Here is a 14,591-nt window from a genome sequence, read left to right as displayed (position 1 = left end):
GCACCGCTGTTAATTTGTGACAATTAAAAGTTCACAAGGCAATTAATTTTAAAAATCAGGGTCGAATTATTACAAAACAAAAAGCTAAATTAAAATATAAATAAATTAATTAAAAACAGTCAATTGAACAGTTACAAGACCATTTATTTTTGAATGGTGGCTTTTATAGTTATAAAGAATTGGAAACGTTTAATTAATTTCAAATTTTTCAAAATTTTACGCTTGTAATTTTTAGCATTTCCTAGTTCCTCAACAATATATTATGCATCAATATATATAGTTTGGACTTTAAAATTTTTTTTTTATTATTTTAATAATTTTTTTTTTATTATTTTCATCTTTTTAAGATTGTTATACTTTTATGATTTCATTTTTATTTTTATAATTTTAAACATATGAACATGAACCTTTCAAATATCGCACACTCACTCCCTCACTTCTTTTGTGTCACAATTGCATTGCAGGCGAACGCTATGACTTCATTATCAATGCCAATCAACCTGTCGGCGCTTACTGGATACAGGTGCGCGGTCTGGGTGAATGTGGCATTCGTCGCACTCAACAGTTGGGCATTTTGCGTTATGCGCGCGGCCCCTATCAACCAGCATCGGCTCCGCCAACCTACGATGTCGGCATACCACAGGGTGTGGTAAGTAAATGGCTTTTCAGTTTTTCATTTCATTTTTTTTTTTTTCCGCTTGCTCTACTAAAATAGAAACCGAAAAGACAGATCATAAGAAACTATAACAACAACAAATATTTCAGAAGTGTAATGGCTATTCAGGGCATAGCCTTTAACAATTTATTTGCATATTTTTGTTCCCATTTGCGGCGGGCGTTATGAGCGCTTTTATGTGCGCGCTTAAGAAAAAACCAGCGTGACTTAATACAAGCGCATGAGTGTGTTTGAGTGTTTTTTTGTGTGTGTGTGTGTATATGTATACTTATGCGCTAAGTGATTGTATGAAATTTTTACTATTTTTTTTTTTTTTTGTATATTTTTTTATTTTTGTATGTATTTTTACAATTTGATCGTCATCTATGCTGCATATTAGTTTAAGTCCAGTATAGTGGGTCTGCGTGATTTTGCGCGAATTTAAAAAAATTAAATAAAATATTAAATAGAATTGGAATGAATATTTTGTACAATTAAGACAAGCATAATATTCTTACTATACGAATCTGTATGGCGCAAATTGTTAGATCACAGTTTAATATAATTTGAACAACAAAAGTGAATAGATAGTGGTATTTGAGTCAAGAAATGACAAAGATACTATTAGATTGCAAATGTGGGTCGGAACTAATTTTGCAGAAAATTTTATTAATTGTACTATAAAAGAATTAAATTTATGATAATCGGTTTTTAGATTGCTAAATCGTTGATATAATGAGTAGTCGAAAAAGTATTTTCGTATTTTGTCAATATCTTCAGTATGCAGTCGTATATCTTCAGTGCTACCAATCACATTAAGTCATACCTATAGTGTTGGTAAGGTGAGACTTTAAGCTTCATTCAACCAAAAAAAATGTTATTCGGTAAGTTGAAAAAAAGTTACAGCTGTTGAAAAGTGTGTGGAGATAATGAAGAAATTCGCTATATTTTGAAATTTTTGCCTAAAAAAGGGAAAAATGCCATGCAAGCCACCAATGAAATTTGTGGAGTTTACGGCGACGATGCTGTATCAGTTTGTGTAGTACAACAATGGTTCGCTCGCTTCTGTTCTGAAAATTTCGATGAAATTATGAAAAAGATTGACCAAGGCCGTCACATAAGCATCCATGACATTGCTAGGAAACTTAACATTCATCATCAAACGGGTTTGAACCACTTAAAAAAGGTTGCCTATAAAAATACGCTCAATGTTTGAGTACCACATGAATTGTCTGTGAAAAATTGTATGGACCGAAATAACATCAACGATTCTTTGCTGAAACAAAATGAAATCGAACCATTTCCGAAGCCATTGGTAACAGGAGACGAATAACGGATCAAATACGACTATAATGTGCGAAAAAGATCATGGCGCAAGTGTGGTGAAACTCAACAAATGGTCGGAAAGTGAGGGATCACGCCTCGAAAGGTTACGCTGAGTGCTTGGTTGGAATGGAAAGGAATCATCCGCTATGAGCTGCCTAGTCGAACAATTAATTCTACATTTTACTGTCAACAACTGATGAGAATGAAGCAAGCAATCTAAAAAAAACGGCCAGAACTGATCAACAGAAAGGGCTTTGGCTTCCATCAGCACCACACTAGACCACACTTATATTTGATGACTCGAAAAAAATTGAGAGAGCTTAGCTGCGAAGTTTTGATGCATCCACCCTATAGCTCTGATCTTGCACCATCGCACTACTATTTGTTTCGGTCAAGGCAGAACTTTTTTAATGGAGTAAAGTTGACTTCCAGAAAAGCCTGTGAAAATTACTTGTCGCAGTTTTTCGCGGAGAAACCAGAAAAGCTTTATACTGATGGCATAATTTCTCTAGCTAAAAGTGGTCGACAAAAATGGTATATATTTTGTTCAGTAAAGTTCGTTACAAAAATAAAAAAATAATTGGAATTTGATTACAAATACGAAGAGACTTTTTCGACTACCATATTTCAACAACAGAACTTGTCTTAAAGGTTTTGAATCTTGCTTGATTAGAAACAATAAAACAACTGCATTTACTCCAAGGTTGTTTTAGTTTCGCTGTAATGACAGCCGATATAATTCTACTACTCTAGTTGCATAGACCCGCAATTCTTGGAAATTTAGGAGACAATAACTGAGCGCAAATATATATATTTTTTTTTTGCAATTTTCTAGTATTTATAGAAAAATAATAAACATGCCATAGTATTGTGTTTTTATGTAGAAAACTGAGTTGCAACAAGTTTGTAGGTTATGTTTAAACTATGAAAAAGTAAGATTTATGAAAAAAAAATGTTTTAATCTTAACTGAGACTACGTACAATATTTAATTCAAATGCTGTTTTTCAAAATTTAATTTTTTGTTATTTATAGTTTTTTTTTTGTTGTTTTTGCCTTAAAATCCCCAAACAAAAAACCTCGTAAGTCCGTAAGATTCGTTTATGGTGATTTACACAATTAAAGTAATTAGTTCAATGACAATGGCAAGTTCATAAATCAATTAAGAACAATACAAAGTCTGCAAGCCACTCACAGCTAAATGCAAACAACAACTAAAAACTGAAAAATCCGATTCCGTGATTACTTGCGAATAACGAAAATGCCGAACTCTTAAGTGAATAGCATATCCGCAGACGTGCATATAATTGATTTATGCCAATCAATTTGCAAGTTCACAGCAAAAACAAATCAACTACAAAGGTATTAAATAATAATGCTAAAGAACAATTGCTACCAAGCTTTGCATTTGCCATTTCAAATAAATGGCGGCCAAATGGTCTACAGCAGCATGGCAATATGTACATTAATAAAAATAAATAAAATAAAGTAAAAAATTTAGCATAAATTGCATTAAAACTAAAAGAAATAGACAGCAAATTGAGTACCAAAAAATGGCGCCCGCTAATGCTTTGTTTACGCGCCATACTGCCAGTTAGCCCGGTAAGTCAAAGACACATTCCAATGCACCACCAACGCTTGGTGACTGCGTGACTAAGTTGCATCAGCACCAGCAGTCTCCCCAAACCGCTTACCACACTTACCAACCCATCACTTACCCCCAACCACTTACCGCTCACAACAATCTACCCGTTAATACCGCTCATTGGCTCGATAGAAGTGCATAAGATCATGCACCAATTTGTGCTCGCAATCACACAGAGAAAACGTGAGTTGCTAGAAATAAATTAAATAATATTTATTTAAACAAATATCGTAAAAAAATACAAAAACAAATAGATATGCATGCAGCGAAACAACAAATTTGTACAGAATGCAGAATGCAATTGTGAAAAATGTGGCATTTGCAATGGCTTTTATTGCAGACCCAAATGCCAAATGCATATTTACAGTTATAACTATATGGCAACTAGCTCATATAATACATTATATACTTGAACACACATATATAAATCTTATATAGTCATATTATAATTTTGGCTTATGGAAGCGCAGGTGCGCTTTGTATAGATCATTGTAAATACCGTTATATATACTATACATACATTTATGTTTGAATTATACCTTTACTGTAGGTTGTGCAGGAATTTTTATTTTCTGGTCAATCAATTTTGTAATGAATTCTGATGAAGCTCAAAAAATGTATCACACCTGATAGTTTATATGATGCTTTTGGATACTTTAGAACTACAAAGTCTAAAATTTATTTTGACTCGAAACAATTTCCGTTTAAAGAGATTAGAGAATTTGAATAAAAAATGTATATCCAAAGTAATATAAAGAATTCATTATAAAATTGAGTCAGCTGGAAAATGAATTATGAGTTCCAAAATTATTCCTTTATGTAATATCATCACCTAAAATGTAAAACAACGTATCATAAAAAAATTAAAAATTTAGTTTTTTATTGCTTAACATATACTGCATGGTATTACATCTAACTAGCATAAAATTTTCAGCTTGCGCTGTCAGATATAACCAATATATAACATATACATAACCACTTTATAACCAAAACTCAAAGTTTGTACAATATGAATGGTTTTTAATTTGCCGTTTTTCCTTCACTTGTAAACGCATCTAAAGTGATGTTACGTTATTTTGCATTTTAGGTGACGATAGGTGTTATATAAATATTACAAAAATATACCCATTTCATTATTATCCCCAAGCTGTATATGTATGTTGCTAATCAATTTCTCTTTTACAATTTTTTTTCATTGCCACCAACCAATTGAATACCAACAAATCAACCACAACCCCAATCACCAAAAACTGCCATAATTTGTACAAAAAAAACCCGAACTGCTCTCTGACTTCACATCCAAAATCGCGCAATTGCAAAACTTTTCGGCAACAAATATCAAAATTCAAAATGCAACAACAAAAACACGATTTGATGTGAAATTCTGTATATAAAAACCAAACCGCTGCCAAAAAAACCTCAAATTATTTTACAAAAAAATTAAAAATATTATGGCACAAACATTTGTAAATAATTGCACGCCACAATGCTTATGCTATAAAACTGTATAAATAATTGAAAATGCGAAACTCACAAACGTCGCACTACGTCGTTACAAACAAAAAAAAAGGTCATGAATCCGCTGGACGCACAATGTAATGCGCCTAGAAATGATGCTGTGTGTGTGAATCAGTTGAAGAGTGCTTTGGAAAGCGATCGTGGTCTCTTGGCGGAGAAACCGGATGTGAAGATTTTCTTGCCATTCCGCTTCTACGTTTATCGTCCAGAAGAACTGTTCCAGCCCAACACTTACAATCGTTATTTGGGTGAGTTTCTTCAAGTTTTCTTACAACGTTTGACTGGATCGCTCTATTTGTCTCTTTCCATTGCAGTTGCGCCCTCTGGTGATCACGTCATCTCACTGATCGACGAGATCTCGTATTTGTCACCACCAGCGCCACTCACTTCGCAGTTCCATGAAATCAATCCCGAACAGTTTTGTAACGGTGATAATCGTCCGGCAAATTGTGGCCCCAATTGCATGTGCACGCACAAAATCGATATACCGCTGAATGCGATCGTGGAAATTGTGATGGTTGATGAAGGTGAGTTTTTCTTTCATTATGAAAGTAAATTGCATTTGAAAACTTAAATTAAGGTGGCTTATTTCATTTAAAATAATAAAAACTAAATTTCAAATGTAAATGTATATACATATGTATATGGTACACATAATAACAAACAAATATCATAACTTGCACAGCCAACAACACACCATCCGTATCGAAATCGAAATTCGAAATTTTGCATAGCCTCCATTTGCCAACCAATCGTGGTTATTACTTTTTATCTCCCCTGAATCGTTTGATTTTTCTCGTCTAAATAACATTATTACGGTTAATACATAGCTACGAATTTTCCGTTAAAAGTCGATTGTCATGATAAGCAGCAGCGCAATGCCTGGCGGCCATGCCAGGTGCCTCCCAACCGGATACAAAACAATCGCAAAGCAGCGCAGGCGCGTAGATTGCAGAAATATAAAATAAAATTTACTACTAACTATATGTATACTTATAAAAATGTGTGTACATATAATTTGTGATTCAGCAAGCGCGGCACCCACGAGCCAACATTTTAAATTCAGCGCAAATTAACGTTTATGGTAAAATTATAAAATCAGCAAATCGGATTGGTGAATTGGAAATTGTGAGAAAATTGTGTTTGTGTGGCACAAAAACAAAACATAAAGAAAAGGAACAAATTTAAAATGATCGTATGCGATAAAGACAAAGCGCGCGCGTTCGCAAACTGCAACGCCTTCGGGCATTTCCGATACTAATGCAGCGTACAAAAACACTCACTAATTTTGTAGTTAGGCTTGTGCAGTGGTTCGCTTTAAATACGTTTTGAAGCTAACGTATTACATTAAGGCTAAATCAACGCTCTAATAAGTTTAGCGTGCGTTCTCACAGGAAAACAGGATCGTGTTAAATTCATCTCATTTCGATTTAAAATTCTCACCGATGCAGATATAACTGTCATTTTTATCTTTTCTTAACGAAAATCTGACAGTCACTCTAAATTGCCATGCCAATCATTAAAGAACTGTCGAAACTCTCCATTCCAACATAATTTGAATAAATATTTCTGAGGACCAATTATCATAAAGAGCCCCTATAGCATGCCAGTTGTGTTTTTCTCTAATTTAAGACCAAAATTAAAGTGCTTTTCCACTTATTATTCCTAACAAGGAGAAGTCTCGACGAATTTTGATATCTTCAATCGAAATATCCAGCTGATAACCTTTTCAATACCTTGAGTGACTCCATTCTAACAATTTCTATCGTATTATAATTTTTCATGTGTAAAAGCCTACACATTTTTTGCCTGAACTGTCTCTGAAATAATCCAGAACCCATCTCTCCCATCGTTGTCACTGCTCTCATCTAAACAATTAATGAAAATAATCCACTTGAGAACCGCAAAGAAACATTGTTGGCAACATACAAGGCAATCGTTCATAAACTACGCCTCACCGATATGGTAGCCTGAATGTAGTGAATCGCGGACGAAGAAACTTCAGACGTATCAAAACACTGCACTCCGAACGATTACAGTGTACCACTTGATGACACCGATGGAATATTTACATAGCGTGGCACGCATTCTTTGGGTCAGAAACAAATGTACTCTTCTAGCCGATCTAAACGGGGTTAGATCTCCGAAAGTGCAGCCTTTGGCCGTTTAAAATCCGGGTCAATTCTGGTAACGTAGAACCGGCTATTATGGTAATTGATGAACTCCTCTCCAGTCGAATAAGAATTAATTTCAACTTCAAGATTCGAAAGTTTTGTTTCTTTCCGATACCAGATGGAGCGCATTTACTAGGCCCATGAGGAGTAGTCATACATTAAGATGAAAGCGCTAATTTTAACATACTCTGCTTATTCTCTCTCTATCTCTATTAATCTCTTATTTTCCTTTAAAGCTTGTGTTATAATTTTAAATAATATTCCTTGACAGTATAATAAATTTAACTCTCTCACTCTCTTCACAGTTCAACAACCCAACTTATCACATCCATTCCATTTGCACGGCTACACTTACAGTGTCATTGGTATTGGACGCTCGCCGGACACCAGCGTTAAGAAGATTAACTTGAAACACGCCCTAGACTTGGATCGACGAGGTCTGCTGCACCGTCAATACAATTTGCCACCACAAAAGGACACAATTCCAGTGCCAAATAATGGTTATGTTGTATTGCGCTTCAGAGCCGATAATCCCGGTTAGTTGAAGGACAGGTTTTAGAAATAAGCTTTTAGAAAACGCAATGTTATTAAATAAATTTCATATTTCGCTTTACCCGCACACAGGTTTCTGGTTCTTCCATTGTCACTTCCTCTTCCACATAACGATCGGCATGAATCTCGTTTTGCAGGTCGGCACGAACGCCGATTTGCCACCAGTGCCACCAGGCTTCCCCAAGTGTGGTGATCACAAGCCACCCATTCCCATTAATTAAGCATAACATAACCTAAATGGTGCCAAATTCTTTCTAGACTTCATCCAGTGTATAGAAAGTGAAAGAAAATAAAATTTAGTAAAAAAATATTAATATAAACAAGCCACAAAAGATGATACTTTATAATATTGTAATAAAAAAATATGTGCTTTGTACAAATAAAAACAGCCACGAAGCGTAAAGCGAAAAGAGCACAGAATTCCGATTAAAAAAAAAATCCCACAAAATTGGCTGAAAATCTTTACCAATGAAAAGAATTATTTCAAAAGCACGTGATTCAAAATAAAAAGCGTGAAAGTGAAAGCTCCCAACTATGGCTCAAAAGAGCAAAATGGCACAAACAACAATAACACAAAATGGCTGAGCATAAAGCACAAAACAAAAACTAACAGCGTTTCTAAATGATATTCCGTCTAACAAAAGACAAACCAACCAAATTTTGTGCTTTTTGAGCTTTACGAATGCGCAAGCTTTCCCAACATAAGACTTTGCATTTACATGCATATGTATGTAAATGTATATGCGTGAATGAGCACACGACACACATGCACACTTCAGAGAGGAATGGCACACGAGTGGCGAGGTTAAAGCGATCTTGAGTGGGTGTTTACAGAGTGGAGCGAACGCGAACATTAATTCCGTAGGCGAGCCGAGAAGGAAGCGATTCCAGCGAACGCGTCGTCGTTTGTGAGCAGCAGTCATAAATAAAAAATAAAACAACAACACCTATACGATATACATATATAATAATTTTATTGATTTTCTTTTGTTTCTATCTACTTCTTCTACTTTGTGTATTGTATTTCCATTTCCATTTGACTTAGTTTATAATTTTTAAGCTAAAAATATGACTGTAAAATAATTAAGTGGCTTCATTCTTCTTATTTGTATTTGTTAGTTCCTCCTATTTCTGCAAAACGAAAATTTCTTGCGACCATCTCTAGGTACACACTTGCCTTTAATTTGTTTTTGTTTCAATTTGGTTTTGTTTTTTTGTTTTTTGTTTTTTTTTTGTGTAATAATTATAGCGACTAGTAGACTATGTAAAACGATATACATATGTACATATATACAGAATTGTCTATATGTATGTGTAACTTGTAGTTATAAAAAAACAACAACTTATGTTTTTGTTAGCAAGTGTGTGTAGTTAAACGAAAATTAGGCTTGAAACTGATAGCGAAACTTTATATGAACGTCTGTATGCACATAAGTACATATCTGCTGACGCTTCGAATTTCAATTTCATGCTAGTTTTGTATGTACGTATATAAGTTACCCCAAAAACAATGGCACCAATAAATCTGCAACAATAACACAAACATACATATGTACATATGACAGTATCTAGTATTAAATATATGCACATAAACCGTTGTAAATACTACTACTATGCATATGTGTCAAGAAATAAGTATACCATATACTTACACACTTACATATACACATACATATATACATACACAACAAAAAGCATAATAACCAAATAACTATAGACACGTTTACATATTTACATCGACGGTATGTGGATGTAGCGCTGCTTAACTGAAAGCAACGCTGCACCCGCTACTATCGCCAAGAAAACGAAAATTAAATGTAAATACTCAAAAAAAAAACACAACAACAAAGGAACGAAACAATGACTCAAACGCAACGCGGCAAGTTTTTCAAATAAATATCCTAAAAATTTTATATAAAAGGAAAAAAAGTTAAATTTTTTAAAATACATAAAAAATTGTAATGAAAATATTTGTAAAATAAATAACTTAATAAATAAATATTATTTTCTTAATTTAAATATTACTTTTTTTACCTAAGCACAGCTTTTCCCTGCACTTTATGACTATTTCAACTCGCTGTAAGTGTGAAACGAGTTTTTAATAATATTTACTTGTATATAATATTTGTAAATATATTAAATTATGCATATAACCCATGTAAATTTAAGTCATCAAGCACCTACGACGAGAGGAAGTTGAAATGATAATACAAATATCACTAAAGGTTAGTATACATTAGAAAAATATAGCTCAATTCCAAGAAAAAATGCTACAAAAGCTTTTGAAAGCTTTTGGGCAGTAAAAGCTTACCAAAAAGGCTTTTTACAAATATAGCTCAATTCCAAGAAAAAGTATGTGAAAAAAGCTTTCGAGCAATAAAAGCTCACCAAAAAGCGTTTTTAATACACAAAATATATGTACACACATATATATAGATATATGAAATGAAGAATTTTATATATTATCAAAAAGATTTTCAAAACTGTCTTTTATATACAGTTAAAAAGGGATAACATTAAGAAATATATACATATATTATAAGAAAAATATATAATAATAACAATAATTTGCAGTCAACTTAAATATTTTTGAAATATTTAAAATAAAACAGGAATGGAAAACAGGAAGCTTTCAATTATAAGCGAAAGCTCAGCAGACAGCCGTTAAACCAAAAATTTTAATATACCTCGCTGAATCTCAATATAATAATAACAATAATTTGCAGTTAAAATAAATATTATTTAAAGATTTAAAATAAAGCGAGCAATAAAAGCTTTCAATTATAAGCGAAAGCTCAGCAGCCAGCCGTTAAACCACTAATTTTAATATTCACGTCTCGCTCAATCTCTGTCTCTCATCTCTTCGTTCAACCACACACTCACTTCACTCTCTTTCTCTCTCCAACTCGCAAACAGGTTATGAACCCCTTAGATGCCATCTGCAATCGGAAACGCAACGATGCTGTTTGTGTTTCGAATTTGAAAAATGCCAAAGCTGTGGACAAAGGTGTACTCGTGGAACGTCCTGATGTGAAAATTTTCTTGCCTTTCCGTTTCTTCGTTTACGATGTGAAGAATCTCTTTATTGCCAATACTTACAACCGTTATTTAGGTAAGTTGTGGATGTCCTTATCTCACACACAAACAACTGTGTATTGTAAAAAGTAGCAATGCTCTTAATTAATAACAATTTTCTGCATGTTTTCGTTAAAAAAGCTTTGCGCACGAATGACTCACGTGTACTCGTGCCTATATATGGTAGACACGAGCGCTTGATTTTCGTGTTCCACATCGTTTGTATTAAATATTTACTTTTGATCGCATTTAGTGCATATAAATATGCTTAGCTCATAAATTTTTACGAGGAACAAAATGATTTAGAAAAACGTTATTCAAAAGCATTATTGTAGTAAATCTATACTCAATATTTATTATAATCAAAATTTTTTTAAAATAGTACATAATTAAATATTAAAATATATTGCATCCTACTTTTTGCGTTCCATTTTTGTGAGCCAAACTTTAATTGCACCCAATATACATATCTATGTATGTATTATTTATACTCAAAATTTTAGAGAATTCTTCCACACAAATGTAATTTTGATTATTTTACTTATTATATATATATAGGTTTTGAACAAAAATAGCTTTATTTTGCTTAATATTTCATCATATACAATACATGTACCATATGTAGTAGCATTTGAGCTTTTGCATGAAGAATTTTTATCGATTTAAATCGATAAATTACTTGACAGTATAATAAATAGTTAAATACGCTCTTTTTCTCAGAATTTTTTTTAACTATTTCTGTACATAGTCCTTAGCCATACGATCCAATAGTTTCCATACTTCCTTCAAAGTAGGAAGCTTTGAGCCATTTCAAGTATTATCTTTCTCAAAGCCTGTTCCCTCTCAACATTTTTTAGATCTGAAGAAGGATGATATTTTAGGTCCATATGTTACAAATCCTGGTCCAGCGTGTGCTCATATTAAAACAACAAATTTTTGCGACTTAGGCGGTCATTTTTCTGTGATATCATTATTTAACAGGTATCTTAAGATAAATTATCAGCTATATGAGATTTTATCCCTTAACAGGTAATGTAAGACTGTATATTGAAATCTCAGTATGAAACTGACCCACATCTCCTTTAATTGCTTTTACAACCCATACAATGCATCATCTTCAGTTGAGGTTAGGTAAGAGTGAGAAAAAAAAAATATTATAGTTATCTATTTTTAGACTTCTCAAAGCTTATCGTATACGTTTGAGGAGTTGCATGTGGTTTCTCGGGTAAACCTTCTCTGGAAACCTTTCCAACCGACCTCAAAAACACAGTTTTGAAAAAAACGCGTTTAAAGATGGCGCGATTAGACAAGCTAGCCTCGAGAGCATAAGTTTTCAAGGCTGTATCTCCGAAATTATTACTCGGATCTACTTGAAAATGTAGGATAATATTCCAGATATGTTGCTGAATTTAATAAGACAATAAAGAAGATCAGAAGAATAAAGAAAATCAGATAATAAAGAAGTTTTTTTCCATTAACAATTGTAACTCTTTAAAACTAAATATTTTTTATTTTTATTATTATAATTTATTTTATAGCGAGAGTTTCTAATTTCTCACTTTAACTTATAGATTTGGCCTGATTTACCCTCCAATATGTTGATATCATTCAGTCAAATGCAGGTGTCTGCCAGGTGTAAGCCGCCTCCTCAAGCCTCAGTTGATGTGGTGATATCAGAGCCACTCGAAATTTTCAAATATTTTTCCAAGCAGTATTATCCAAGACTTAAACCCACAGTTTACCGATCTCTTTTCGAAACATCATAAAATCAAATCAAAGGCTATAAATAAGAAAAACCCATCCCAACCGTTAGCACCCGACCCAAAGTTACTAACCATATTTAACATTGCAACCAAACAAACCAAATTCCTACTATGTAAATTACAGTTGCACCCAGCGGTGATCACCTAACATCACTGATCGATGAAATCTCCTACATCTCACCGCCATCACCAATACTCTCACAGCTGAGCGATGTGCCGCCGGAACTCTTCTGCAATGGTGACAACCGACCGGTGAATTGCGACAACAATTGCCAGTGCGTACACAAAGTCGACATACCACTTGGCGCTGTAGTGGAAGTCGTGCTCGTCGACGAAGTGCAACAAACCAATCTGAGTCATCCATTTCACTTGCATGGCTCACCGTTTTACGTCGTCGGCTTGGGACGTTCACCGGACAAGGCAATTAAAAAGATCAACTTAAAACACGCCTTGGATTTGGATCGCTTGGGCATGCTGGAGCGTGATTTCACCAAACCAACACTGAAGGACACAATCGCTGTGCCGAATAACGGTTACACTGTGCTGCGATTTCGTGCCAACAACCCGGGCGTTTGGCTCTTCCATTGCCATTTTCTCTTTCATGTAGCGATCGGCATGAATTTGGTGTTCCACATAGGCACGCAGGAGGATCTGCCGCCGGTGCCGCCCAATTTTCCACGTTGCGGCGATCACTTGCCGCCGATCAAGTACTTTTAAGGCGAACGAAGGCCTGTAGCGTAGTCAAGTACTTAGCAGCCGGCAAGGAAGTTTGACATTCTTCGCGTCGCCTTGCTTTTGTGTGCGTGTGGGCGTGCTAGTGAAATTCTGTTTTGTTGTAAATAGCATATTTTCGCCGAATCCGCACCAAGTGTCCATTAATTTATTTGTACTCGCTACTTTTATGTATTAGGTAGTCGAAAAAGTAGTACAGTATCGTCTCCGTAAACTTCACAAATTTCATTGCTGGCTTGTGTTTCATTCTTCCCTTTTTTATAGAAAAATTTTAAAATATAGCGAATTTTTTCATTATTTTCACTCATTTTTGAACAGCTGCAACTTTTTTTCAACTTTCTCGAATTTAATTTTTTTTTTTGGTTAAGTGAAGGTGAGGGATTAAACCTTTCCAATTTTATATGGTGTGGTACGATGTGATTTTTAGTACTGGAGATATACGACTGGAGTGATATCTATTGACAAAAAACGAAAAAACTTTTTCGACTACCCAATATTTGTATTATTCTCATTTGTTTATTCGTAATTGTTTAGTTATTTCTATAGCTACATTTATGTATATTTGTATGGATTTAGTAAATTTGCTGCAATGTACCGTTATTTAATTTCACTTTGTGTTGTTCGTAACTCTCAAATATGCATATTTTGTGTACTTTTAGCGTAAGCTCTCTTACTCCACATACATACATATGTAAAGAATTGTAGACATTTTTGTAATTTAAGTTATTTGTATTTTGATTGCTCACTGTATTTGTATTTGTATGTACATATATACTATATTTAATGTACGATACTTGTATGTATTTACAATATTTTGCGTCGCTCAAAGTCACTGCAGTAGCCTATTTCATAGTGTGACTTGTAATTACATAAATATTAAATTATTTAATTTTTTCCATTAAAATATAAGCATAATAAAATTTCGCATACTAATCTGATAAAAAAAATACACAAACCCGTTATATACGGTAAGTACAAGCTTTGCTACACATAGTTACGCTATAAACCTTTAGTGAAATCAATTAGCATGCATTAGTGCACGAATTTTCTTTGAAAATTACAAAAAAAAATTCAAAACAATAATCACTGTAGTTCGTTTTGTATTACAAAAATATTTTCAAATTTAAAAAAAATATTTCAAAATTATAAAAAT

At 33.6% G+C, this 14,591-nt stretch overlaps 1 protein-coding gene across 3 annotated transcripts in view; it reads left to right on the top strand.

Annotated features, from left to right (window-relative positions):
* The window catches only part of LOC108978274 (laccase-5), a 116,272-nt gene extending 102,620 nt beyond the window's left edge, over positions 1–13,652 (top strand). For 2 of the 3 annotated variants that reach the window (XM_018948447.1, XM_018948446.1), the window contains exons 6-10: positions 465–649; positions 5,195–5,390; positions 5,457–5,669; positions 7,622–7,852; positions 7,941–9,705. In XM_018948447.1, coding sequence (XP_018803992.1) covers positions 465–649; positions 5,195–5,390; positions 5,457–5,669; positions 7,622–7,852; positions 7,941–8,089 — 974 coding nt within the window. In that variant the 3' untranslated portion in view covers positions 8,090–9,705. Of the gene's footprint in view, positions 1–464; positions 650–5,194; positions 5,391–5,456; positions 5,670–7,621; positions 7,853–7,940; positions 9,706–10,784; positions 10,981–12,830 lie in introns of those variants that run through there. The other variant, XM_018948448.1, reaches the window with a different exon arrangement.
* The last annotated feature ends 939 nt before the right edge of the window (positions 13,653–14,591 follow it).

Source organism: Bactrocera latifrons, unplaced genomic scaffold (assembly GCF_001853355.1).
Source record: "Bactrocera latifrons isolate USDA-ARS-PBARC rearing strain unplaced genomic scaffold, ASM185335v1 scaffold_12, whole genome shotgun sequence".
In the NCBI taxonomy this organism is placed as follows: Eukaryota; Metazoa; Arthropoda; class Insecta; order Diptera; family Tephritidae; genus Bactrocera; species Bactrocera latifrons.
Note: the sequence above shows the minus strand (reverse complement) of the source record. Positions and strands in the feature narration are given on the sequence as shown.